Source organism: Cygnus olor, chromosome 1 (assembly GCF_009769625.2).
Source record: "Cygnus olor isolate bCygOlo1 chromosome 1, bCygOlo1.pri.v2, whole genome shotgun sequence".
NCBI lineage: Eukaryota > Metazoa > Chordata > Aves > Anseriformes > Anatidae > Cygnus > Cygnus olor.
In genome coordinates this window covers 91,367,994-91,394,658 of record NC_049169.1, presented here as the reverse complement: position 1 = coordinate 91,394,658, position 26,665 = coordinate 91,367,994, and the positions used below count along the sequence as shown (strand labels likewise).

Genomic DNA, 26,665 nt, shown 5'->3' with positions numbered 1-26,665 from the left:
GATGCGTTCAAGTTCACCAAAAGCAGGTCAAAGCAGCATCTTATTACATCCCACACAACTGCATTTTGTTTTTGCACAGTGAGAACTCAGAGCACCAGCTATTGCCTGATTTGTTCAGCGGGTTCCTCTGCACGCTTTTGACTTGTCACTGCTCAAGTCACTTGCAGTGGCTTAATTGGGAGCACTATCAAGCCTAGTTTGCTTATATTTACACAACTGAACCCTGTGCATGCTTGTTTATCCAGCTGAACTTTCTCCAGTCAAGCTGCTGTTTTTCAGTTAAATGAAATGTGTAAGAAGGATAAAGCATAAATTCACAGACTTTGCAACTGTTTCAAACGAGTAGTTTGCTTTATTGCTGACTTTCTCCTGTCCTTCAAGTGCCATATCCAGGACTAATTTCCACAGCTGCCCCCTCCTTGTGACACGGGTGTGTAAAATGCACTATCTGTCCCATTTCTGCTATTTGGTCAGAATAAAAAACAGGTATGCCTGCTATTATGAGAGAAATACAATCTTCCTGTCACAGTCGATGGTGGAGGGGCTGGATCCCACACTGTGGTGGACTCCCCCCACCCCCCCCCACCCCGTCCCGCCTAGTGGCCCTTGGAAACTTGGCTCTGACTCTCTGAGTGAGCAAGAGCTAAAGCAATCTCTTTTGGCTGTGGTCTCAAGGTTTATTTTCTTGTCTGACCAAAGTAGTGCTGCCACAAAGAATTTGTTTTGCATTTCAGCTTCCTGGGAAGTGGAAGCATTTCACTGTTGAAGATGCCGTCTAGGTGTTAACTGGCTGGAGCTTTATTTTAAAAGGCCTGCCCTGCATGCAGGGGTCACCTCCTGAGGATGGGGGGGGAATCCCTGAGGGGAGCTGGGCCAGAGCCCTGCCCTCCTCACAGCCTGAAACCACCACAGACAGTCACCTGCCACAGATGGTGTAACCCGCCATGGCCAGGTTCACCGAGAGCCTGCCACCCCTCACAAAAGGGAGGCCTGGGCCTGCTGCCTGCGAGGCCACCATGAGGCGCCATAGTGAGGCTGGTCCCCAGGCGGATCCACAGTGCTGCCATGACCGTCCTCGGCCAAGAGTTGCAGACTCTGTGAGCTTTCTGGATGCCGAGGTGATATTTCTCTCTCTCGGTGGGTGCCAGAGGGAAAATATATTCATGCTCACAAAGGGTCATATGCTGCAGTTGCACGGGATGTGATTACTTCAGCTATTAATTACAGTTATTAGTCTGGAAGTTTTCCAGTGCATCGAAAGAGACTGTCTTTCCTTGGAGCAAGATATACTTGCAATGTGGTTTTAAATTCAGTTGGTGTATTTTCTTCCTTTCCTGAGTGTTATCTGAGTTTCAAAAGAAACATAAAAAATTATAAAAGGTGCTGGATTTTTACAAAGCTCTGTGAGGAAACTTTTTTAAAGAGCTTCCAGCAAAGTGGATAAGCAGCTAACATTTGACCTTTCCACTTATATACTTTCAGAGAGCATGAGCAGAGGACGAGAGAGGACGGGAAGGAGAGGACCTGGAGGAAAACCCAGAACAAACACAGAAGGAACACGTACCGTATGTGTCTCTCTTTCCCTTCACTACTTACTATTTATTTTTGAGAGGAATAAGGTGAAGCTGGGACTAAGGAGGAATTTTCAGGCTCAGCTAAGGCTTACAAACTAGCTGCTGAGACAACAAGCTTTTCAGATGCCTCTAAGGTCATTTTGCATGCAAACTCACATTGGCGGGGATGGGTAGGCAAGCACTTAGAGCATGGTACTCAAAGCTAAGTATAGCCTAAGTTTCCCAAGCATCTGGATTGTGTATCACTAACTGCACAGTGCTGCAGTTTAACAGGAGGCTGGGAAGCACAGTGATGTAGATTTGTCCTCTGCTGCAGTCTGTGAGTTGATGCAATTGTATGTAATCTGAAGATTTGTCTCGCTAAGAGCAAATGTGTCCATGAAGTAACTGTCAAACATGCACATCACTCGAAAAATGTCATCTCTGGCTGTTGGCAATAACTGTTGGAACCATGCAATGGTTATGAAACTCCAAGCTTCAAAAAGTATATGGGTATTTGGATAAGGTAAAAATGCACTGTGTATATTTTAGAGCATTCTTTCACAATTTTCTCTGTACCCCATAGAGTCAATTTTTGATGAAATTGGGAGAGATATAACCTGAGAATTGGAGAAGGTGGCAGGGAAGGGTGTCATAATTCTGGCAGCGCTCTGCTTTTCATCTGCCAGGAGCCAATGGGACTCATCTAATGCTCATATCTAAATTTACATACTTCATTATCTCTGGTAAATGAACATAAACATAACATTTGCTAAGAGTCAAATGCTTGTTGCACTGTACCTGCTTGCAGAATGTAACCATTTGCTGAACAAAGCAACTTAGTGCTTGGGATCATTAACAAACAAACAAACAAAAAAGATTCTTCTTCCAATATGCATCTTTTCAGGACTCCCCATATACATGAATATGGATGGGACTGTTCCTTGTTACTTTCCTGTTACTTTCCTGTTACTTCCTACTTTCTTTAATGATATATACCTGGTTGAGATGGATAAAGCGTTCCTTTGACTTGGAGAATAACTATACCAGAGTGGATAATAGCTTAATCACTTATGTACAGAAGGATGAATCTGTTTTTACAAAGAAGTGGTCCTACATAGTTTTGAAAGTAAACAAAACATTTGTAACAGTTAAATTGAAGGTTATATTTGTCTGTGCTTCTTGTTCTTGCCTGGTTGTAAAAAATGCCATAATATCATGAGTGATCTATTTGGCCACAAATCCATCAGAAGCTGGCAGAGGTCTGGGTCCCAAAACTGCAGTTCGGGCAGTTCAAGACAGGAGTAAGGACTCCATAATAGCTAAAAACTGTTCTTCTTCAGCTTCCTACCGCCTCCTGAGTCTCTGTCCCTGCCTGTTTTCAGGCTGGTTTTGTTTTCTTTCTGTTAATGGAGGTATGTTCCCAGAGGCCAGAAAGAAAGTTCTTCTTGTTGACTGCCTGGGCATTGAAGTCAGGGTATATCATATACATTTTCTCTCTCTGACTGCAGCAATACAGATGTCATTTCAGTGTCACAGAACCTTTTCATGACTAAAATGAGTGCAGTGGAAGGGACTAGAAAGGCGTATTCCATCACATACTCTATACAGGAGTTGAGCAATTTACCCAAGACACACTAATAGCAGTATGCAGCGAGTTCCAAGAGCAAAAAAAATCTTCAGATAACTTCTATATCAAATGCCAATATCTTCCTTTAACATCACTGGTAGATGGGTAGGAAGAATATGAGATCACTTAATGAAGAACAAATAGATGTTCTGATTTCCACCTCTGCCCACCATTCCACTCCTACCTCCTTTAAGATGACTTAGCTCAGATAATTATCCAAGCAGCTATAAAAGAACAGCTGCCCCTTGTCCTTTGCTGTAGCAGCTAGATTATATTCCTCGGTACTTGCCAAAATTTCATATAGTTGTAATAGAAGAATAATAGCAAACTATCATTACTTCAAAGTGATGATCTGAGATAATCCCTTGGGCACCAATTGAACACCCTATGTCCCAGCATACAGTGTCAAAAGGGGACAAGATAAATGACTGATGAAAAATCAGCTGTCCTCTCTATACATCTTCAGATCAACTTGCTGCTTCTGACAGTTGCTCTGTTGCTGAGAGATGAATGAAGAATGGTTGGAGAAATTTTTAGCCAAAGTATTAGTAACTTTCCATTCCTTTGTGTGGCAGGAGCCAACTTAAATGACAATAAAACATCACCGACAAGGAAAAGCACGTCCCCTTAATGATCAAAGTCCCTAAATGAAAATGGCATAGAGCCTTCTCCATAACTCTTGCTGAGTATTTAATCTCATCTCCTTCAAATGTTGCTCAAAAGACATTTAATGCTGCTGAGGATGCCTTTTCCACAATAAGGTATATGTGAGGGGCTTTCTATTGAGAGAAAATAGAGCAGTCAATACTGCTAATGGTGCTGCAGAGAGACATTGGGGTGTTTTTATCTGGAAGATGCTACTGAAAATGACATAGCTACTGACACCTATTGTGATAAATGGAATTTAATATTGGCTCGAGATGAAAAGTTATAATAGAGTGAAAAGGAATTGCCTGAACATAGCCCCATGCTACAATATCATTTAAGATACCCCGACATTTCTGACTGGAGTTGATTGATTAACTGGTGTATGTATGTCTGTAAATTTATGTACATAATGTAACACAACTAAAAACATTGCTATAGTTTGTGCATTCTTCTACCTGTCCTGACTCTGTGCCGATTGTGTTTGCTTTCAGTTTGGTTCAACAAAACCCTGGAAGCTGTAGTTTAGAGGACTGTTTACAGAAAGCTCTGCACGGAAGCTCTGTGAAGTTATTGAATATTGGGATTAGAGGTGGAATATTTCTGGAGCTTTTCACAGTGGATGTCCTTCTGCACTACTTGGAATCAATGGCAAAATTCTCACCAATTTCGATGATAGAGGATCAAACCTCAGGGCAACAAGCACTGTAGAGAAAATATTCTGGTTGTTGGCATCTGATGTAGTTGTAGCCACTGGGAAAAGCATCCAGTCATTGAGCATCTAGAGTTGTAGCAAAACATAGTAATTAAGATAAACACATCTAGGACTAGGGCTTGACTGGAATTTAAATTTGGCACAATAGCAAGAGATAAAAGAATAATTTTCACTAAGTTATTTACTAGATGAATTAATTTAACATTTCCTTCCTTTTGTATAACACCAAGAAACATCTTGGTTTTCTCAAATTTACTTAATAATCACATTTACCTGCCACATATTTTTAAGGTTTTCCTTTTTAAGCTCTCGGTTGCGATTATATGCACATTATCTGAGTTAGACTATAATTTCGTATATAAACCCTAGAAATGTTTTGCTTTTATAATCATTTCCCATAAAAAATGTATGGGTTTATTTCATAATCTTGGAGAGCTTGAAAAGTACGTGCCACAATGTAACCTTAGGGCAAAAAAGAACATCCTCATTCAAGTAAGTCAGGGGAAAAAAATCCTGATAAGGATATTGGAGAAATTATATATATATATATATATATATATATATATTTCTTTTTCCTCTGGGCTACATGCCAATTTGAAGACAAATCTGCAAGAGCAACTGTATAAAAAACAAATAAAGTCATAGTGCACAATACAAAAGATACAACCTGATCCCTACTACTGCTATTTCCTTTGAAGTACTTGGCATTTGTGCTGTACCAGTAGATGACTAAGTGAAGAATTAACCCAAAGAATGGGATAACCCCTATGGATAACCCCTACGGAAAACAGATTACAAGCATTCAATTACAGGAGTTAAGCACAAACCAAAAAGTTTACATGGTTTAACTGGTCTGAAAAGCAGAGTCAGACATTGTTAACTTGGGAAATACAGGATGTTTCTTTTATGTACATTTTTTATATACTGCTCTACCTTTTTTATTTTTCTTTCTTTTTTTTCTCTGTACTCACTTTCTGTTTTTCTCTCTTCATTCTTTCTATTTGAAAAAACAAGCCCTCCATCTGCTCTCAGTCTCCCTTCCATTGATAGGTTTTATTCTACATCTCTGCAGCTACTGTTTGTAATCTCCGATACCTGAAGCATATCTATGCTAAACTGGAAGCAGTCCTAAGCTTCCAGAGTGATATCTCAAGCCCTGTGTGGCAAGACGCAAGTTCTCCTTGTCAAAACTCCCCCTGCCTTATCCCCACATTTATGACAGTTAATCAGATGTTCACTCACATTCAGAGAAATTCCACCCTCCACAGCAGACTAACAATAATCAAAATACAACCCCAATGGAGTTGTTTTGCAATGAGTGGTACTATTAAAATCCCTGCCTACCAGAAATGGACTGCTCTACTAAGAGTGTTGAGCCTTGCAGGCAATCTCCACTGCTTCTTTCTATAAACACCATCAAAGCTACTAGAGCTAATTAATTACAGGCTGAAGGATTTTAGTACTTCAAGATATATATACCAGAGACATAGAATCCTAAATCTTGCAGTAAGGAAATGAAACTTTTGACCCTACGTTTGAGCTAGATCTTTAACAAAACTCTGACACTTTCAGAGTGCCAGCATTTCTTTGGAGTTACTGGAAACATACTTTTTTTTTTCTTTCATTTTTCCCTGGAGATATTATTTAGCATCTTCTTACCACAAGTCTTAACACCCAGAATGGCTCTGACCATACCTGTTATCGGATAGTCCAGCTCATGCCACCTTTGCTGTCTGGAAAACTGGCACTGTGAGGAGCAATGGCTGAAGGTGGCAAGTCCCTTCAACACCCATTAGCTTTGCAGCTGCTGAGGACGGGATGCAGCATTCAGTCTAGCCATATGGAATGCAGATTGAGAGAAATCAAAAGAAACCATATTCCTCACAGGAACTGTAGCTGCCCCTAGCAAAACATGCTGTTCAGAATTCAGAGGTGAGGAAATGTCTAGAAAGGTGTAAAGTTTGTACACATCATCAGAGGTATATTAGCATGCTCAAATATTCCTCTGTGGCCTCGCATGAAATTTGCCTTCTTGGTGAGAGTTTTATGCACTTCACCTGTAAGTTCAGCCCACAACATACATTTATGAGTTTTCTCTCTCACAGTTCAGTGGCAAATCTCCTGTGAATTTCAAAGGAACTGAATCCAACCCTAAGCAAACAAACAAACAAAAAACAAAGAAAAAGAAAAAAAAAAAAAAAGCTCAGGTTAAAATAAAATCTGCTCAAGGAGAAATTTCTTTAATTCTCCTCCCCCTGACCTGATCTCAGACTTCAGTGTCACGTCACATAATGAACAGAAAACATTTGGGGGAGTCTTCTGCTTTGAAAAGAACCCTAATAGGGCTGTGGGAAGGAAATTCCTGAGACACCACTGTCATCACACAGGAAGCAGGATGCAAATACCATAGCAAAAATAATATATAGGAGAACTTCAGAGTCTGGGATAATGCTTCCAGTCCCTGTTAGCAGGCATCTTGTTACAATTATTTGAAAGGTTTTAATGATGGTATTAATAGAGAATTTGCTATTGCCTTTTGCTATATTGGCGTTACAGTCATGCCTAGAGGCTCCAAACAAGATTGAGACCTGCTACGTTAAACAGTGTGTATATCCAGTAAGATAAATAGTCTCTATCTGTACCTTTATGCGTAAGAGAAACAGAGTTAATAATGTTGTACAGGCAGCAGTCTGAAACACAAAGGGTTTAAGTCGCTTAGCATAGGAAAGAGCTGAGATCTACATCTGTATCTCCCAGGCTCCGATCCCTCCCTGCATTGCCCATGAGCCTGTTTGCCTCTTTAGTATCTCATTGTACAACAGATGGAGGCAGTTGATATCAATAATTTTTTAGCATCATATAAATATAGATTGCATTGCTGAGAACGGGGCTGAAAGAGAATGGGCACATACCTTAATGTTCTATAATATACTATCCAATTATTGTGCCAAAGGAACTAAGCTACATGGCTGCTTTAATTTATAAACTTAAATCATAAATGTCACCCCATACAAATGACCGTATGCAGAAGAATGAGTCACATTATAATAGACAAGATGTATATGAAATCTGTGAATTTGCAAGCAGACACATTAATTATGTCTGAATTATTGGCAGGCTTTGCCCATCTCCAATACCTCTACTCAAATGAAAAAATATTATTAACCTTTGGTGTGACACATGCAAATAAAATAAGATGTTTCAACAGCAAATTCAAGTATCTAACCATCGAAGTTTTAAGATGAGCAAATTTATTTCAGGCATTGCACAAGTATATTAGCTTGGTATTGGAAAGCAAGTATTTCTGCAGGTTGCAGTGCTACTTAACATCATAAAAGCTTCAATTATTATGCTATCATTTTTAACTGACTGCTACATGATAGAGGTGCTGAGTGAAATATGCATCAAAATGTTAGCATTCATAAATATATATACTACCTCAAATATCCAAGGAGCCAGTTGAGCACTGGTAGGTGCACAAACAGAAACTAGAGTGTTGCAGCCTAAGACTGGATCAGAAGCTAGTTTACAGAATGATTTTATCTAACTTGCTGTCTTTTAGCTGCAGCCTAGCGGTTGCCAAAGGATGGCTATTGAAACTGTTACATCAAGCCCTGTTGCATTAAGCCCTCTTCCTGTGCACTGGTAACTTCCACAGGCAAGCCTCTACAGTGCCACCACAACAGGGCCAAAGAAGGTCCAGGGAAGGGCCCCAAAGTGACCACCCTGGATTTTGAAGAACCCAACTTAATATAGCTGCCTGTTTTAAATTCTTCCTCCTTTACCTGCTCTCTGTTCATTTCTTTGCTGATTATTTCTTTCCCACTTCCCAAAAGTCCAAAATATTTTGCAGTGTGTTTTATTGTAAAATCTCTTAGCTGCTTTGCTTTCTACCTGACTGTTACATCCCTGTGGGGAGGAGGAAGCAAAAGGGACATGAATGCTGCTGGCCTTCAGCCTCTGAAATGGCAAGTTTTCCTTGTTGAGAGGAATGGCAGAGGGTATTTTCCCATCCTGCTCTAGCCCCCAGTGTAGGTGACTACAAGTATAAAGGTTCTGCTGACTCTCAAATAGATTCCTTATTTTGCCTTTGTAGTGAGGAGCATTACAGGATTTAATTCCTATGATGCCTTGAATGTAAAATATGAACAGAGATGCAAAAAATATTATTGTGCTGTAATTCATCTTTCATCAGAAATCTCTGCTAGATTTGTTTATATATTTGGTTCCTTATGTTGTGCAGTCCAGAGCTGGAGTAGGGTATTACTTATGGCTCGAATATGCCAGTCCTGGAGCATTCTGTAAACATGCAACATTATAAAACAAAAGGCAGTACATGCTTTTTTTCCACCATACATTTCAATTTTTGTGCAGATTTGGATGATTCTTCTGTAACATTTTGGTGCACTAGCCATATTCTAGTTGTTTCACTACTCTGTTGACACAACCTTGAGCCTTTGCAGAATTTGGTACTGTTACCCTAGGCATCTTAAGAAACGGTAGCTTCTTACATCCTCTTCTGATGTTTATCTGTATCTCTTTACCTTCAGACTAATATAAAAAGGGTCAGCAGGTTGTATGGTCTTATATTCTTCCATATTTATTTTTAGGGATTTTGAATGGTCAGAAAAAAAGAATAACAACAAAAACATGTCTTCATGCTCATAATAGGGGAAGCAGCTATTTTTTTTACCACAGAGAGATTTGGCAGGAAACTTGCAATGTTGGCCTCTTTTTATGCAAACCTGTACTTTTATTTATCTAAAGCATTTTTTGCAAACCTATAATTTTATTCATCTCCAGTATTGTATTCAGTGGTCTGAAAATTAACATTCCTTCACCTGCAGTTTCAGGAGAGATATATTTGAATCAGCAAGGGCTGTGGAAATGCCATTTGTTTGTACTTTAAGTTCCCAGAAATGAATCAGAAGCAGAGAAGGTGCAGACTCCTAATGCCTTAGATGAAACTGAGTCACCTTCTTTTGAGGAGAAGGGCCGCTGCAGATGTGGTATGTGCAGAGAATTCTCATGCAAGAACTAGATTAATCCTTGAGCAGTTATGTGCCATTTCACAATTACCAAGCAGTTACAAATGAAGCAGCCAAGGGATTAAGGTATTATTCATTTCAGCTGCTGAAGAATACAAAAACAGTTACCTCATCTCTCAGATGGGTGCTTCCAGCCTGATTACCTAGAGACTGCAGGCATTAGAAAGTGAACCCGAAAAACTGTTTTAATGAAAAATCTATTTAATATATATTAATAAAGATTCCATATTTGCCTGATAGTTTTGCTAATGCCATTAGTGCTTAGTCTGTTAATGTTGTGGTACAAGGCACTCAAAAAAGTGATGGCTAGGGTGAACTTAAAAATTCAATGCTCCTTCCTCTTGTGTAATTGGTAATATGATATTTTAGTTGCAAAATCAAAATGAAATTCTGCTTTAACTGTAAGGTTGTCAATCCAGAATAATTCCATTGAGGAAGAGTAATAGAGTTCATGATTAGAAAAGATCGTTATTATCGTCTAACATGGCCTCATACAAAATACCAGCTCCTCTCCAGAAATTCCATTTGGAAGCTCTTTTTTTTTTTTCTTTTTTTTTTCTTCTCTTACTGGAGATGCAGCAAATCTTCAGAAAGACAAGCAAATTTGATTTAAAGACTGCAAGTGATGGAGAAATGGCCGTATTCCTAGGTAAATTATTGCAGTGTTTAAATATCCTCTTTGTTAAGGTACATGAAGACACATGGAATTTGCCATGGAATAATAACAAATCTCATTTGGAATGGGCTGAGAAGCAGGTAAAAGCTGAATTGTTCCAGGTATGCAGGCTGGGTCAGGAGTCTCTACTTTGTATTTTGTTGTGTAGTTACATCCTAAGAGACAATACATAAAGCCTATGTTTCATAGCCTCACGACTCTAGTATTTCATGGCTATGTTAAAACTTCAGCTTTTATTTCAAAATTGTTATTCACACTCATACGTGCAAAGAAGGCTTTGAAAACAGAAACAGAACAGCTACAGTGCTACTGCTATTTGAGTTTACAGACAGTTTGAAACAGTAGAATGGAAATACTGAGATGATCGTATTGAGGATTTCTACTATTAATTTTAGCCTGTGGGCATTTGGGTTTCTACCTTCCCCTGGGTATGAAGGAGGACTCCCCATATGCCACTCTCTGGTAAGCCACAAGAGTAGAATATAACCTCTGCATGGCAACTGTCGTAGTCTGCTGTCATCATCCTCTTTCCTGTATGACCTCTTACACTCCTTTCCTTCTCGCATTTCCTCTAATATTTCCCATATGAAGGTGGAATATTTTGTTGCTCTTCCTCTCCCATAGAACATTTTACCTCCTGAGTAATCCCCAGTGAAAGAGCTCATGCTGCCCTCTGAAATGTCCTGGGGTATACTAGGGTGGCCAGGCTACAGAGATGAGCATCAGCCCGCCGGCTGCAGTTTCAGACAAACTGCTGTTTGACTCGTGTAAGTGCGGGCATGGGGGTGAGAGGGGGCTGCATAAAAGTGGTTGTGTGGTCACGAGGGGCAAGGCTTCCATTACAACAGAAAGTAAACACACTACACAGAATCTGAGCATGCTTTGGTGTAAAGCCATCTAGCAAACACCCTGGTTTTAACCTACCACCCTGCTAGCTGGCCCCAAGCCCTGGATGAAACACTCTTAAGAATAATTTCAGTAGTTTTGAAATGAAGCCATTTCTGGTGGAGAACCTGGCCATCGTTCTGTACCAGGAGCACTGGCTCTCTCTGCTCGTCTTAGTGGCTGTTACTTAAAAACAGCTGCTTCCAGTGTACCTTTTTCTTTCTTTATTTTTTTAACATACAATAACAATAGAAATAACACCACAGGCAAGATGACATAATACTTTACTGCTGATATTTCAGGTTGGTGTTGCTTTCCATCCACACGTGGAACTCGATTGTTATAGACACAGTTCAAGTCTTTTAACACCTTGGTGTGTTACAGGGTAAAATACCGCTTTACAATTGTATGTGTTAGTGTGAGTGATGAGAAGTGGTTCACAGGCAGAAGTCAGAGGTGGAAACAAGGAACTATCTGCCTTCGTGGCTAGCTGAACCAAGGAAGTAGCCCTAAAAACATAACTGCTCTTCAGGAGGCTGGTACAAGTGTAGGGTCTCTCCCTCTGTGGAGAACTAATGTCCTTCGAATAGGGTACCAAAAACTGGTCGGTCATCTGTCATCAGAATGGATTCCTGGTGAAAGGACTTTCATATGCCCGCTTCAGAGAGAAGTAAACTGAGGAATGGAAACATTTGTTCTGCATTATGTTATATCTGGATTTGCTGCTGCAAGTGAAGTTGCCATGTGCTTAGACTCCAGGAGCTGTTGAAGAGGCAGCCAAGAAAACGCCATAGCAAGGGCAAAATGACCTATGTTGCAATACAGTATGGTAATGTAATAGCACCTTTATTGTTATTTATTATCAGTTTTAACCTAACAACTCCAGGTTTCCTTTAGAAAAATTGTAAGAGGGTCTGAAAGGTGTGGGGAGATTCTAGTCTCACAGTTCTTAAGTAGGGTACTGAAGTTTGTCAGCAAGACAGGAAATTAATAGTTTCGAGGCTGTGTCAGCTTTGTTTCACAATATAATTTGGACTGAGTGACATAGCTGTTCCCCAGTAGCACATATGTTCTCATTTAGCTGGCCTTCAAACAATGCAGCCACTACCCTTCTCCCAGTTCTTATGGATTAGCTTGATGACTAATTTTGGTAAAGCTCAGGATGACGTGCAATAGGCTGCTCATCTGATAAGCCGCGGACACGTCACCAAAGCTGAGTGATGCTGATTTCTGAAGGAATTCACATTTTGGAATTTCTCATCCGCTCCCACAAATCCTCAGCTGAGAAGGCAAGATCAGGACATATACTTAAAAAGCTGGGGAATGGCCCTGTGTCAGACACAACAACGGATGCAGTGCCCATAAGTGTAGGAGTTGTAGGTCTGATTTATGACCATGCTATGGGAGAGAGTATTCCAAAAGGCCTCTTGCCATTTCCTCCTAACGCAACGGCTATGAGGACCGGCCTTGCAGCAGGAGAGAGGTCAGCAGAACACGATTACATAAGACTGCTTGCTATGCCGAGAAACACAGATGGCCGAAAAGTGTTTCATTTTTTTAAATGAAGTCACATGCGGGAGAGCAGCAGTTTGAGGCAGACAAGGAGTCTCCGAAGAGCAAATACAGCAAGAGTTGGTTTGTTCTCGTTTTAATTGAAAATAAGGTTGGAATCTGTCCAGGAAGTAGGTTTTGAAGGAAATCGTTGGCTCACTCACAGTCCAAGCAATTTAGAATCACCTCCCATTATTTGCATTTCATCTTCAAGCACTTTGCAGACATATTCAGATGCTTGTACAGATAGCCATCTAGAAGAAACTAGGTCTAAATTCAGATGGGATCATCTGCTTGGATTGAATTCCACATGGCGCAGCAAAACAGGGGTTCAACAGTTCTATGCTTCTCAATAAATACACATTCACCACTATTTGGTATGAAATGCACTGCTGCTTCTCCTTTTTACCCCAATATTGTTCTGTCACGTTAATCCAGAATTACATTTTGTTCTTATTAGATGGCTACAGAAGAACAAATCTCAGTACAGAAGTTACAGCCAGTGCTATACAGATTTACAAAATGAAATTTCAGCTCTCACTGACCTTTTTGCAATTTTATTGTTTTATATTTTTTCCTTTTTGATGTTTGTTGCAATTTAAAACTCTCACTGATTTCTTTTTATCTCTAAGGGTTAAAGACCAAGATTTCCTGACTTACAGTAGCCTTTTTTCTCCTTTTAATTTAATTCATTACTGCCTATAATATGCTTTTGCTTTAAAAATATTTTATAACAAAATCAAACCAAGGTGAAAGAAAAGTTACTATAGTGCTATAGTTATAACTGTCAAGGTGGAAATCAATTTCAGACACAGATATACAAGGAATAACATTTCAACGAGTTAATTTATAAACTATGCTAGACATTATATATTTAAGCAAACTCAGCGTTCCTGAAAAGTACTAGAATGACAGTGCTGGAAATTGAATCCCTCTCTTCGATGTGACAATAGCACTATTTACACAGTGCTTCCCTTCTTTTTTTTTTTTTTTTGCAAATGAAGGTGTTTTTTCTTTGCCTTGCCTCTCAGTGGACACAGCATATAGGGGATTTGCAATTTTCTTCGGCACCATCCTGAGCCTAAGGCAAATGGCAGGAACTCTCAATCCTGACAGCTTTTTGCGCAGCCTACTTTGAAATAACTGAGAGGATGGAGACTCCATAGTCTCCTAAAGTGATCTATTCTACTGTTCTTCTACCCTTAAGTGCTGGTAAGCTTTTCTACATGTCTTAAACTAAATCTGCCGTATTGCAGTTAAGTTGGTTCTTCTTCAGCTGACCAGGGACATGGAGAATAGATTATTATGTTCCTCCTCTTTGCTGCAATTTGGACAAAGACTTAAAACTAAGTGGGAGAACAGATAGCATAATAGGGTCACAGGGTGGACAAGAAGAAACACAGTAGACCATCTGCTCAGCATCTTAAACAAGTGTGTATCAATCTACGTGTGAGATGAAAGGAGTTTGGGAGTAAGGTGGAGGATCTGGGATTGTCTGCCCAATTGACATGATGTCTGAATTGGCAAAGCAGACCCAGGGTGGACTGAGTCATGGCTTTTCAATTAGAAAGCTCTGGCCTGTGGAGGGAGGTCCTCCGTTGGGAGTTTTCTCTTAGTTTTCTCTTCTCTAGATCAAAACCACACAGTTCATCGAACTTGTCTTTGTAAATCTTATCTTTTGAACATTTTCTAATCTTTTTGCTCCTCTCCAGCGGACTGTATCCAGACAGAAAAAAGAGATCCTGAACAGATAATCCAGTGATCATCTAGGAGCTGAGTCAGAAGTGTGGTCTCTTGAGTCAGAAATGTGGTCTCTTAAGCCCTGAACAGATGCTTCTTTATAACTGACCAAGTGTCTTCTCTTGACTCCTCAAAATGATTCATCTGAACCCTTAAAGTATAACGGGGCCAGGTCAACCTCAGTGTTTTTCTGTTTTCTAGCAAAGTGCCCATTAACACAGCTATGATGGGTACACCTGTTCAACCAGAATTGGGTTGTGCTTACATCTGCATTTCAATGAGACATTCAAACAGATATTCAGTAGCCTTTTACTATCCCCCTACAATCAGAGGACTTTTAAAGTGCATGTCTAAGGAAACAAAGAAGGTTCTGAAGTAATAAGGAACAGTTTGTAGTCTCTCCATCATCCACATACTAGTTTTTCTGTTAGACAGGAAAGTGTCTGGTGTCCCAGCGAAACGTAACGTGAGAATGCCGTGCCTGGCTACATGCAGGGGAAGAGTGTCACCGAGCCAGGAGCCAAGAGAGGGGTGCAGCATCTGGTGGCAGCAGAAGGATGTGCCTGTGAGCATCATGCTTTGAAGCACGGGGCCTCTGCTAAATGTCTTCCTCCTGGCACCACAGCCCCCCCTCTGCAGTGGGACCCCATATGCCGAGCACAGCTAGTGAGGGAGTAATAAATCAGGGAGACCAGCTGTGGCTGCCAGGAAAGGTCAGGCAGCAGGAACAAAGCTGGGGGACAATGATGCGAGTGCGGGGTGGGATGCAAAGAAGGAGCCTGAGGCAGGAGTCAGCTCTGAGCTGTGAGAGACTCATGCAAGAAGCATGAAAGGTAGCGACTTCTTCAAAGGGAGAAGACGGGTTAAAAAACGACGGTGCCCTCATTTGGTGTAAAGTGCTCGAGAAGATGAGGTCAGTGAGAGAACCCAAATTAGTGTGGAACAGGAAATACTGTTTAACAAAGGGAAAAAAGGTGTCAAACAGTAAGACACACAGTCACTTAACTAGAATCTGGGTGGTTTTTGTAGAGACACAACAGGAAATTTTCCACAATACGTGGCAATTACTGAAATAGTATTTTTGACCTATCACACTGAACAAAAAACTATGTTTTCTGAAAATAGAAGGGTTTGTTTCTTGGGCCTCATTGATTGTGTACAAACACATTTCTTTGAAGGGTTGAGGGGGGAGAAGAGGGGTTTCTTGTAGAGTTGAAGACTTAATAGCAGGCTGATAAATTCTGTAAAGTTTTCACTTCTCCAGTCATGCAGTACTCGGAAACAAGCCAGGATGCCCCTGATTTCCAGTTGCTAATGAAATTGTATTGTGCTATTGCTTTGCTATTTACCAAAATACCTTGCAGTATTTAGATGACAGACGCGCTAGTTTTTCTTCCCATGTTTTAGCCCGGTTCAGGTCTGACCAGCTAATTTCTTCGGGAAGCCAGACTGCTGCCTCTGCTGAAACCCCAGCAGATCCGCAATACTCATTCTCAGTGGAGAGAGGGCAGGAATTATTGTTTCCGCAGCCCCCCAGACCCCCTACTTCCCTCTCCCCCCTCCTGCACCCGGCTGGGCTCCGCATCCCTCCGGCTGGGGCGCAGGCGGCGTGCTCAGAGCTCCCCCCGCCGTCCAGCCCTGCCCGCCTTGCCAAGCGAGCCTGCCTCAAGAGGGCTGCTCCGGCTGGCGAGAGGGAGGGTCTGCGCACCTTACACGGGGAATTTCTTCCTTCAGTTACAGCAGAATGAGGGGCCGGCAGGTTTTTGTGGGTTTCCTTTTCTTTTCTCCGAGATTCTTCTTCCCTGCAGGGTAGCTTGATGCGAGTGTCGCAGGGCTTTCCCACAGAGCCATCTCCGACTGAAGGGACACGATGGCTCACGTGGAATTGCTCTGTGGCATCACCCCCGTTTACTGACCCCGCCACCCTGTAGCCCCCCAGCCCAAACACGCACGTGGGACAAGGATTATCACCCACGGGTTTTGGTACAGGAGCGCACCAGGTCAGTGAACAGATTTGTCCCGAGTGTCACCTTGCCTACAGCACCGACCTCCCGCAACACAAGGTTGCCCTTTGGGCTGCAGGGGTACAGGCAGGCAGAGGCAGGGAGGAAGGAAACCTCCTTAAAAGTCAGAAGAAGTAAAGTTCGTGAACTGAGTTTACCAGACAGCTCAACATGCTGAGCTTGCTACAACAACAGCTCCCTCTCTGTGTCACCGAGATGGCTCTTTCAGCAGCTACATCTTTATGCAGAGAAGCGGCACTGCCTGGGCAGGCAGTTTGTTGGTATTAGCTCTACGGTGAGAGTCTCTCAGCCTCTGACATCTCCAGAGCCTCTGCTGTTTCACCTTTCAGAGGGGCCGTAGTCTGCTTCTCTCTTTTGCTTCTGTTGAAGCGTTTTATTCTTCATCCAAAGCTGTTTTGCAAATCCTGCCCCTCCCTTATCTGCTAATTAACCCTTGTCCTCATCAGGCAGAAGACTTTTCAAATATAATTACAATTTAATCTGTTTTTCCCTGTAGGCCGTTTGTTTCCCTTTACACTTTGAGTTTCCCTTATTTCTGCTGCTAAATTGTTCTCCGTTTTCATCCTTCTCATGGTTTCACTCTTTTCATTAGTCCCACATTCTCCAAAAAAATTCTTTGCAGTCATAGTATCAATTGGGGAAAAAGAAATGTGGCCAACAGCTGAAAGTTGTCCTTTTGATCAATTCAGCCAAGAAACTGCTTACAGCCTCCTGGCTCCACTCACAGACTACCATTCAGTGACCTCTCCAAGGGTCAAGTACTAACAGGGATCAGTATTCATGTACAGAGTATTTCCAACCACTGTATCCTGAAACATGAATTACAGCATTCTGTATTCCAAGAGGCAACTTTGAATTATTTTATTTGTCAAAGTGCAGCACCTCAACTCACTTGGGGCAAAGTATTTTCTTCTGAGGACATACTTTATCAAAATGTCCTCCTCTGTGGGGCAAGAAATTTTCTCTGAAGATACCAAGGACTAAATGCTTTCCCCTCCTCCAGTTCGCACTGTGTTTGATATTATCTTGGCTGTGATTTCATCGGAAACCGTGAGCAAAACAGTGTGGTAAGGCAGCGAGCAGAAGACCTTCACAGGAAAATTAAATGACACAAGAAGTGGCATTAGAGATTTGTAATGAGGGGGCTGCTGAGAGAATGCTGGCAGCATAAATGTCAGGGAACAAGCAAGCTGTGAGAGGTGTGATTGCTCAAATGAGTGTTGAATGTTCGTGGTTATGAAAGGCCCCCGTGCCATTTTCCATGAAAGTAGCAATGTGAAAATCCAATGATCCACCAAATTCTTTCACTCTTCTTGTCACATAAAGTTCCTTATCTAGTTGCAATTTGTTATGCACTTCTTCCTCCTTTGTATTTTATGCACAAAGGAGTTCTCATCTCAGCACTGCAGAAGGAGTGAATTTGTTCCCGCGTGTTGTGAACAGAGCCTGCTTCAATTTCCTAAACAAAGCATAGCTCGGACAATAACGGTGTCTTTAGGAGAGGTTGTTTTTTAATATGCTTTTTCACATGCTAGTTTTAAAAAATGGAAAACTTGACATCAGTATAGATAACTCCAGTTGGTGATAACTAGAATTTGGTAATCTGAAAGAATTAGCTGTCATTTCAGTGAAACACTGAAGAGCTTGGAAACTGGGTATATTATAAGTATAGAAGAATGTAAATGGTTTTGCAGCCTAATTCTTTGGTTTAGGTTGTGCCTAAACTCACGCTGTAGGAACTCCCTTTCTGGATGAAAATCACATTGAAAATGTGGCGTTGTTTGTGTATACAGTGATTTCTATACTGATGGCAGTCTTCAGGAAGCCCTCCCATCAGCAGCCACAGTAAAGTATCCCCAAGGTTTCGACTGCAATTTTGCTGGACCTTACATGCCTTCTCTGTTAGGTGACTGATTTTGCTGATTCACAGAGCAGTTAAGAGAAGTATCACTGGAAAGTAAAAATCATTGTTCCATCTTCTGTAGGTGCAATACTTAGAGTTTCAGTATGCGAGCTGAACAACCCCTCCTCACTCTCTGTGTCCTGGAGAAGACAAGTCTGACGAAGGACTCCTGCAAGAGGCAAACGAAATGCTCATCTCCATTCTTGTCAGTTGCTGAGAGATTTAAATGTGCAGGAAACTGGGGGCTCAAGTTAGCAGCTAACAGCAGCTCTGCTTCTGTTTTGTGGCGGAAAAAATGGGTCCAATTCTTCCCCTCTCTCCTCCTGTTCACCCTCATCACACCACATCTGGCCCAAGGAGAACTCTGCAGCTGCTGCCACTCAGTCCTAGCAGACCTAGGAAGGGAGAAGGAGCTCCCTGGGGCAAGGCCCACCAGCACCCTGTCAGGGTGGCAAAGGGAGCTCTGCATTCCCTAGGGCACCGGCGCGCTCAGGTAAAGCTGGAGGAATAAAAGGGATTGGCTTGGTGCTGCAGTGCTGAAAATCCCTGCAACTGATACATGAAGGTGAGAAGAAAGGCAGCTGGAGAGAAGAAAAACAAAAATCACTTTGGACCAACAAGAAACATCTCATTCAGCTGCAACCTACTTATTTTTGGTGCATAGATAAAGGGAATATGAATTTTGTTCAAGCTTTTTTTCCTTCAGTTTATGTCAACTTTAAATCACATTAATGTTAAGATGAATAAGATTCCAACTGAAAAGTAAAAAGCTAAAGAGCTTCTCGGAATTAATAACAGTAATGAAAGAAAATATTTCCAAAACAAGGATTTCATGATGCCAGCATCTAAATGAAATACTTTGAGGCTTTTGAAGTCCCTCAGCACACACATGCACCCACTTTTCTTATTGGCCAAACGCTGAGTTCAGTGAAACATCATCCCATCCTTCAGTGTGTTTACCGGTTGTTACACACCAGTGCCAAAATGACTTGGGGAATTATCACAGACTACTGGGTGTAACGATGCTGGGGAGAGAGAGCAAACTTGGTCTTAAGACTGAAGTGTATGTAATTAATGGCTGTGTTGGGAAAACAAATATCTGGGAACATAGATTTAATTATCACATAGAGGCTACCAGGGAAAAGCAGAAAGTTTAACATCGTCAGTTAGGCTGAAGAGCTCCCACCCCAGGGGCTCAAATCGCTTTGCTGGGAGAGCTCGCAGCCGCATCAGACACACATAGAGGGTAAAGCAAGAAGTTACATCCAAAAGTTTGGTACAATCTCTGACCTAATATAATGTGAGTTCTTTGATTATTGGTTTGAAATCCTCCTGTTTTTCTCGTCTCACTCATTCTCTTTCACTTCTTGCATCGGTAATACCTGTCATAAGGAACATAACTCAAGTGACTTAATTTTTGGCGGTTATGAGGGCTGTAAAATAAAGTATTACTCTTATTTCACACCATTAGGTCAAATTAACTTTATCTGCTGGAACTCATGTTGGTGACCAGGGGCTGTGAAGAGCCCCCTCATGCTCCTTGGTTCTGGTTGTGCAATTACTGCCAAATGAAGAAATTGTCTGTACCCTCTGAGCTGCAGAGGACAACTGTGAGTCCCAGGCTCGGACGTGCTGGCAATGCTCTTCCATCATGCAGATGTTTCCTAGCACGTCCTGCAGACCCAAATTTCTCTCCCCTTTTTGGTCCAGAGTTGCTTTCTCACCCACATGCTTAGCACTTACAGAGATTTCCAGACTTACCCAGAATAAATTTTTTCAACTAAAAACAAAAAATGATAAAGCTATGTTCAGGGAAATTCTTCATTGTTGTCTGCTTCAGCAGTGAACCAGCAGAAAAATCCCAGCCAACAAACTATGGTGGTGCCCAGGGCTGGGGGATAGTTTGTAGGGGCAATACTTTACATCAACTTTTCAATGAAATCTGTCTTGAAGTGTCCATGGTGTACTGGGTGCAATGAAACAAACCTAAGTGAGCCTCGTGTTTATGCTTCTTCCTCTCCTTTTTCAGGTTATTGCTCCCTTCTGCAACCCGACTTTGCTTTCATCTTTTCTCCTTCAAATAGTCCCTTATGAATCCTGTTTCTCATCACAAAGCTTCCATGGACTGCCTTTTTTTCCACTTCTTCTGTAACAGTCATATCTTTAAGAGATGCCATCAGTAAACAGACAGTTGTGTGGTCTAGAGATTTGTGTAATTAAGTAGTCAGAGCTCACCCCCTGAAATAAATGGATCTCTGCTAAATTGCTTGGCTCTCGGTGATTGCTGAACACTGGAATTACAGAGCTAAGGAACCACTGGTAGCAATTTACCTCTCTGAAACACTCTGGAAATGTGGATGACAATGGGAATGTGCTCAAATAGCACTGACAGCAGTGGGAGCCAGTCATAAGGAAGACAGACAGAATATAGCCTCATTTTTATGACAATACCTGACTGATATTTTTGATAGCTTTCCATTAACTCAGGCAGAGATGACTATGATATCCCACACTACAAAAATTCGAGGACCGAGTCCTGCATTCCAGGTAAAAGTGATACATACAAGAAACAGCTTTTTAACAGAGTAGAAAAAGAACTCAGAAAATTGTGTGTCTGATCTGATGCTAAAGAATCAGTTTGTCAATTTGCAGGGGACTGTCTGAGTTCCTGATCAGGGCTTATGGACAGGGGTGTAAGGAAAGAGGTTAAGAGAGAGACTTTTGGAAAACCAGAATCAACCTGCAAAAAATTGTGGTGATTTGACAAGGAAAGGAAATCTCAAGGGCAGGACTGACAGACAAACCATGTTCTGACACTGGGGTCACTGCAAAAAGTTCAGAGAGGAGAAGTTGCTAGAAAGAGAAGCGAAGCTTGAAGTCTGAGTATACAAGAGCAGCATGCAGAGCTGCCTGGATTGGGACAAGTGGCACAAAGCCACGTACTCTTAAAAACGTTCAAGTGTTATGCCGAATTACATCAACTTCCACAAATGTGCAAACGCTAGCTGACCATGAACAGCTGGGGTAAGAGGACATCGCCAGCCCCATTTTTACAAGGTAATCTTTCACAAGAGCAATGGACAAGATTTCAGCAGAAGATAAATGCACTGTTAGCCTGAGAGCAAATGGAACATTTATTAATTTTAAGCTCTATACAGGTGTACAAGCCAGTGTTGTATCAGAGACAGTGATAGCAGCAAGGAAAGAAGAGCCCAGATAAGACAAATGGACAGAATTCAGGATTGCCGTTGTGATCTTATTGCCATTAAGAGAGTGAGTGAAGGAAATGTACAAGTAAATAACATATTGCAAAGGTTCAATTTATAATCATATCAGGGACAAAAATATTCTTTATTGATTTTCAAACATGTCAAGTTCTTCATCTTATGCAGTGGTGCTGCACCTTGGAAGAAAGAATGACAACACTGAGGAGCTTTTGGATTCTTCACCAGTGCAGAAGAGAGCATTCGGCAGAATACAACACATACCTGAAAATGCAACTGTTCCACTGCACAGTGGAAGCACAAAGAAAGGAGCTGGCTAAGCTTATCACTATAGGGAAAAAGAGCAAGGAACAGAATAAAGAGAGAAAGATAATTTCTGTAGGAAAAAACAAATGTTTCTCTAAGCAATAGGATGAATGAAGCTCATAGGCTATGTCTCTAGATTAAATGTTGTTTTTTTTTTGATTGAATTATACAAAGGTATTCTGCTATATTTGCAGACACCAAGAATATTTTCCTCCATTTTCTCTCTCATCTCTCTTCTGCAGGATATTGGCAAAATGTGGCCTGCAATGTTTGGCTGTAGAAACTGACTGAAAAGATAAAAAATGGTTGGGAGGAGTGAATTTGTGAAAGTCCTAATTCCAGATTTCCTTCTTCTCCGCCATGCATTTTATGAAACCTGTAGGAAATAAATATCTTTAAGTCCTCTTCCTTTTTCTGAAAATTTGGTTGAACATGCCAAGGTATACACACAGCCAGGATACCACAGAAACACTGGTTCTGTAGGAAACTAAGCTAATCCTTTCGCTGTATATTGATTGAACAGAAAATCAACAGCAACAATAAAGTAAAAATGGAAGGTAAGCGGATCTTAGGTGGGTTTCTGTTGCCGGACCATCTGTATGGTTCTGGCAAATGTCTTTAGGGAAACAGGCCCCGTGTAGCACATAAGTAGTATGGCCTTTGAGAGACACTGCTTCTTCCAGCTGATGTTCAGACTGTCTGATGCCAAATGTTTTACAGTGGAGTATTTAAAATGGAATTTGATGGGACTAGTAGTTGGTGTAGCCCAAGCAGATGCAAAGATCTCCTTGTATGCTGTCTTATTTATAATGCAGATTTCATACTTGGAAATGTTTGCCCTTTTCTGCTGTCTACTTGCTGACCTCCTCACCCAGCTTGCACCTAGTTTGCTATATTTGCTAAATATGTAAGCTATACACAGCGTAATCACGAAGCCTAAGTAACACAGAAGAAAAGCCAGTGTTCAATACTGTATTTCACATACTAATGAACAAAAACATATTCCCGTTTCACAGGTATCTGATATTTTTCTGCATGTTTGATGATATCATTTCTGCAATGTTTATCTATATGATCTGGATAAGATAGCCACTTAGGGCCATTTAGCTCAGTTCTACATAACTGAGTTTTTCCAAGTGGCATTAATGTGATACAAATGAGAAATCCTCTTCTTTTCCCTCTTCTTTTTCTTGCCAAATTGCTTTCTGAACCCAGGTAAATTTTTGAAATCAACAACATTCTGTGTCTAGGAGCTTACCTGGACATTACGTGACAAACATAATACATGCTTTGAACTTGCTAGATTTCCTTGACACCTTCTAGCCCCCTTTTTTTTGGGGGGGGGGGGAGGGGGAGGGGGGGTGGAATAAAGAATGAATGGGTCTTCCCTGTTCATCTTTACTTAGTTTCTGCTGGGTGAACAACATTGCCCTACCTTACCTGCTTAATGTACTTTGAATATAGATTAAAATAGGTAGCAAGGGGAGTTATGTGTCATGCAGTAGTGCTTTCTTAAAATAATGTGTGGGAAGAAGGGAAATAACCTGGAGTTTTCCACTCCTGCTAATTGCCTTCTTTACCAGTTTATTGTAACTTGTTCCATACCGCACAGTTTGTGCTCACTCTGCCATAAAAGTGAGCCAGCAGTATTTGAGTATGAAAGACGTTCTGGTGTGTGGTGAAGCTCTATTATTTGTCCTGCCTTTTTAGAAAATAAAAGCTGCTAACTAGCTTGCTTTATTTTTATTCTGCAGCTGTGGTATCCTTAGCTGTCTTTCAAGCCCATTAATCAGTTTCCCAATCTAGAAGCAGGGCACAGATGTAGAGAATCTGTTTTTTCATACACCTCCTTTCTGTCCTGAGCTCATGGGTTCCCTGGCATTAACAACCAAATTGAAGCCATCAGTTCCAAATTAGAAATGCAGATAAGCTCTCATGAGGTTGGCTCTCTGGCAATGTCCCTTTATCTACTGATCAGCTTGAAGCTCTGGTGTTCCGTTCTACCTTTGTCTTTGTGTACTTCTGCGATCTGGTAATTTGCCCTTATATTTCAGTAGCAGATGCAAACTGTCTCTGATTGTGTCCAACGAGGGAATTTGAATGTGATAGTGTTTTTTATGTCCCTGTATTATAGAGGTATGTTTCCAGCCTCTTTGCTTGAGGTCCCTGACAGATAATGGGGGAGAGTACAGTCAGTTTCATCCTTAAGTTAGGAAACCTCTCTGTTTATTTTATTTATATATTTTACTCAAAGCATCCTAAATGGAAAAGGGAATCAAAGCAGCATAATATAGTCTTTTAGGTACTTAGAGATTCTTTAAGCAATAAGTGCAGAAAAAGACATGAAGAATGAATAATGTTCTTGTTCTGTTTTGTATTAGGATGGACTTGTACTGAGGACTTGTACTCTCCCTGAGAATCTTCTGCTGATCCATGCCCAAAATGTGGTGAGTACTATGGAGAAACTGTAGTAGACCCTACACTTTGTTCTAAATACATATGTAAGCTGAAGCAGAGGATGTTGCATATTTGTTTAATAGACAGTGGAACTTCAACTCGCAGCTACATTTGTTTTTTACTTCTAAACTTGATGATTGTATCTCTTCAGAATTAAGAAATCTAATTGCTGAATCCAATAGCTTTGTTTAGCATAATACAACCTGTCTTTCCAGCGTGTAGAATGTGTTTAGTACTAATTACCCTTGTTATTATTGTACATTCAGTTTACAAGCAAATTTTTAAAATCTCTAGGTACCGTTATGACATACTATTTTGTGCTGCACAATAAATTCCTTGTTAATTGCCGTTTTCCAAATGTTACCCACTGCGGTTACTTTATCCCCACCCTGTCCATGTGATCAGTATGTACTGTGGGAAGCACGTGGAATTTGAGGTGGGAACGGAACAATGAGATATTTCACCTGTAGGAAATTGAGCCTGTGCTTGTTAATGTTGCTCCATCCATAGAGCTGAAATAAGAAATAGGAGCTCAAAAGGTTTTTGGCCTTGAAGAAAAGGTTTGCAAGGAGGGAAAGTAAGTGTAATAAGGAGCTGGATATAAGTTGCAAGAACATATTTAACGAAGCAGGCCAAGTAAGGGGTACTACCAGAAATTCTGGTTAAAACCAGCAGGGATAAACTTGATGCAAACGTTATGCAGTTGTCCAGAACTAATTAAATTATGCAAGAATGATGATCAGTGGGAAGGGGCTGAAGCCATCTTCTTCATGAATAGAAGAAGAGTTGTCAAAACTATTTTGCTAGAGTTATTAATTGTTTTGACTTTCTGATTTTGTTTCAGTAATGTCCCAAAAACCCTATTTTGATCAATTAGAATCTGTTTTCTTTCCTTTAATTGTATCACTGATGTGATATATCTTGTGGGCAGAGGTTCTTTGTTGCTGAGAGCTAGTAAGTACTGGAGTCACATACTGCCAAATAACCATCTTTACATAAACAAATCATCTTCCTACATGGCCCCCATTACCAAATGATTGGTGCCCCAAGTTAATCTTGCAGTCAGTGCTGTTGAGCATTGCTGACTGGTGTATCTGGATTTCACTCTATGTTATCAAACGCTGTCAGTTCAAGAGTGATGGAAATGCAAGCTGCAAAAGTTTTGTCAGCAGCCAGCAAAGGTAAGATGATGTCCAGAGACTTATGCTAACACCTTGCTCTACAGTGGTTTAAAATCTGTTGTTGGTTATACTTGGTGCCCCTGGGGAAATGCGGCAAAGTGAGAACAAGGGGGTAGACGTTGTGCTTTTTAAATTACATGAATACTCTTCACATTTTTACTTCCTTTACTGTCATGAAAGTGGAAATAGATGCTCATTACTGTAAGTGACTGCAGGTTCATAACACAGGGGTTGGTACTCCTGTTACATGAGGCACACCTAGAGTTACAAAAAGAAGGCATGTCACTCCCTTGCAGATGTCTCTTGCTGAGACTATAGAGTGTGATTTGAGGGTGGAGGGCAGTTCAAAGGATGGTGGTAGGATGCATGATCAACTTTGTGATTTTATGCTTTGAGGAAAACCAAAAGTGCTCTTATGCTCCTGACCTGCATGCTAATGCAGCTTGAGGTTGAGTCTTTAGTAATGTATTCCGGAAGGCTTCAAAATGGTTGTAAAGAATATATGAAATATTAAGAAACATTGCAGCAGTACTTCTTATACTGACAGATTTACCAGCTGAGGGAAAGGGTTTGAGGTAGCCTATCTATCTGCAATATCCCATGAAAATGCTAGTCAACAAATGGCTGATTTAGATTTGGAAGTTATCCCTGCTCCTTGTAGCGTCTGTGCTATAGAATAAGAGAAACCTAAGAAAGTACTAAAAAATGGAATAATAAGAGATAAGGGGGAAAAAATAGTTAATAAAACACTCTACTGAAATCCTTTCTTTTCTCTCCCAGAGTCTAACACTCTGTAGGCTCCTCTGCAGCCGCTCTTCTGTCTGTGGACACCATGTCTCCTGTTTTGTTGTTGTCTGTTTGTTTTTTTTACAAGCTGTATTTTGTGCTACATTTTAGTTAGCTAGCCAGGAGATGGAAATACAGGGGGGAGAAAATAAATAAACTTAAAAAAAACACGCCTGTACTTATTTAAAAAATAAAATTAAAAATAGGGCACTCTTCTTTCTGAGAGAACAAAAGATGGCCTAAAGACTTTAAATACCTAGGTGGCTTATAGGCAATATATTATTTATATCTTCCTTTATCTTCGTGTGGAGAGCATTCCTAAGAGAAAGAGTCATATGAAT

The 26,665-nt window shown here is 40.9% G+C and overlaps 1 protein-coding gene across 13 annotated transcripts in view; it reads left to right on the top strand.

Moving 5' to 3' along the window:
- LOC121075688 overlaps positions 1–26,665 on the top strand; it is a 231,188-nt gene that overhangs the window by 158,127 nt on the left and 46,396 nt on the right. For all 13 annotated transcript variants that reach the window (XR_005823110.1, XR_005823127.1, XR_005823126.1 and 10 more), the window contains 2 exons: positions 1,483–1,565; positions 24,282–24,347. Coding sequence is in view for 1 of the 13 variants with exons in the window: in XM_040569204.1 (XP_040425138.1) it covers positions 1,483–1,565; positions 24,282–24,347 (149 nt within the window). In the remaining 12 variants the exon portion in view is untranslated. The remainder of the gene's footprint in view (positions 1–1,482; positions 1,566–24,281; positions 24,348–26,665) is intronic.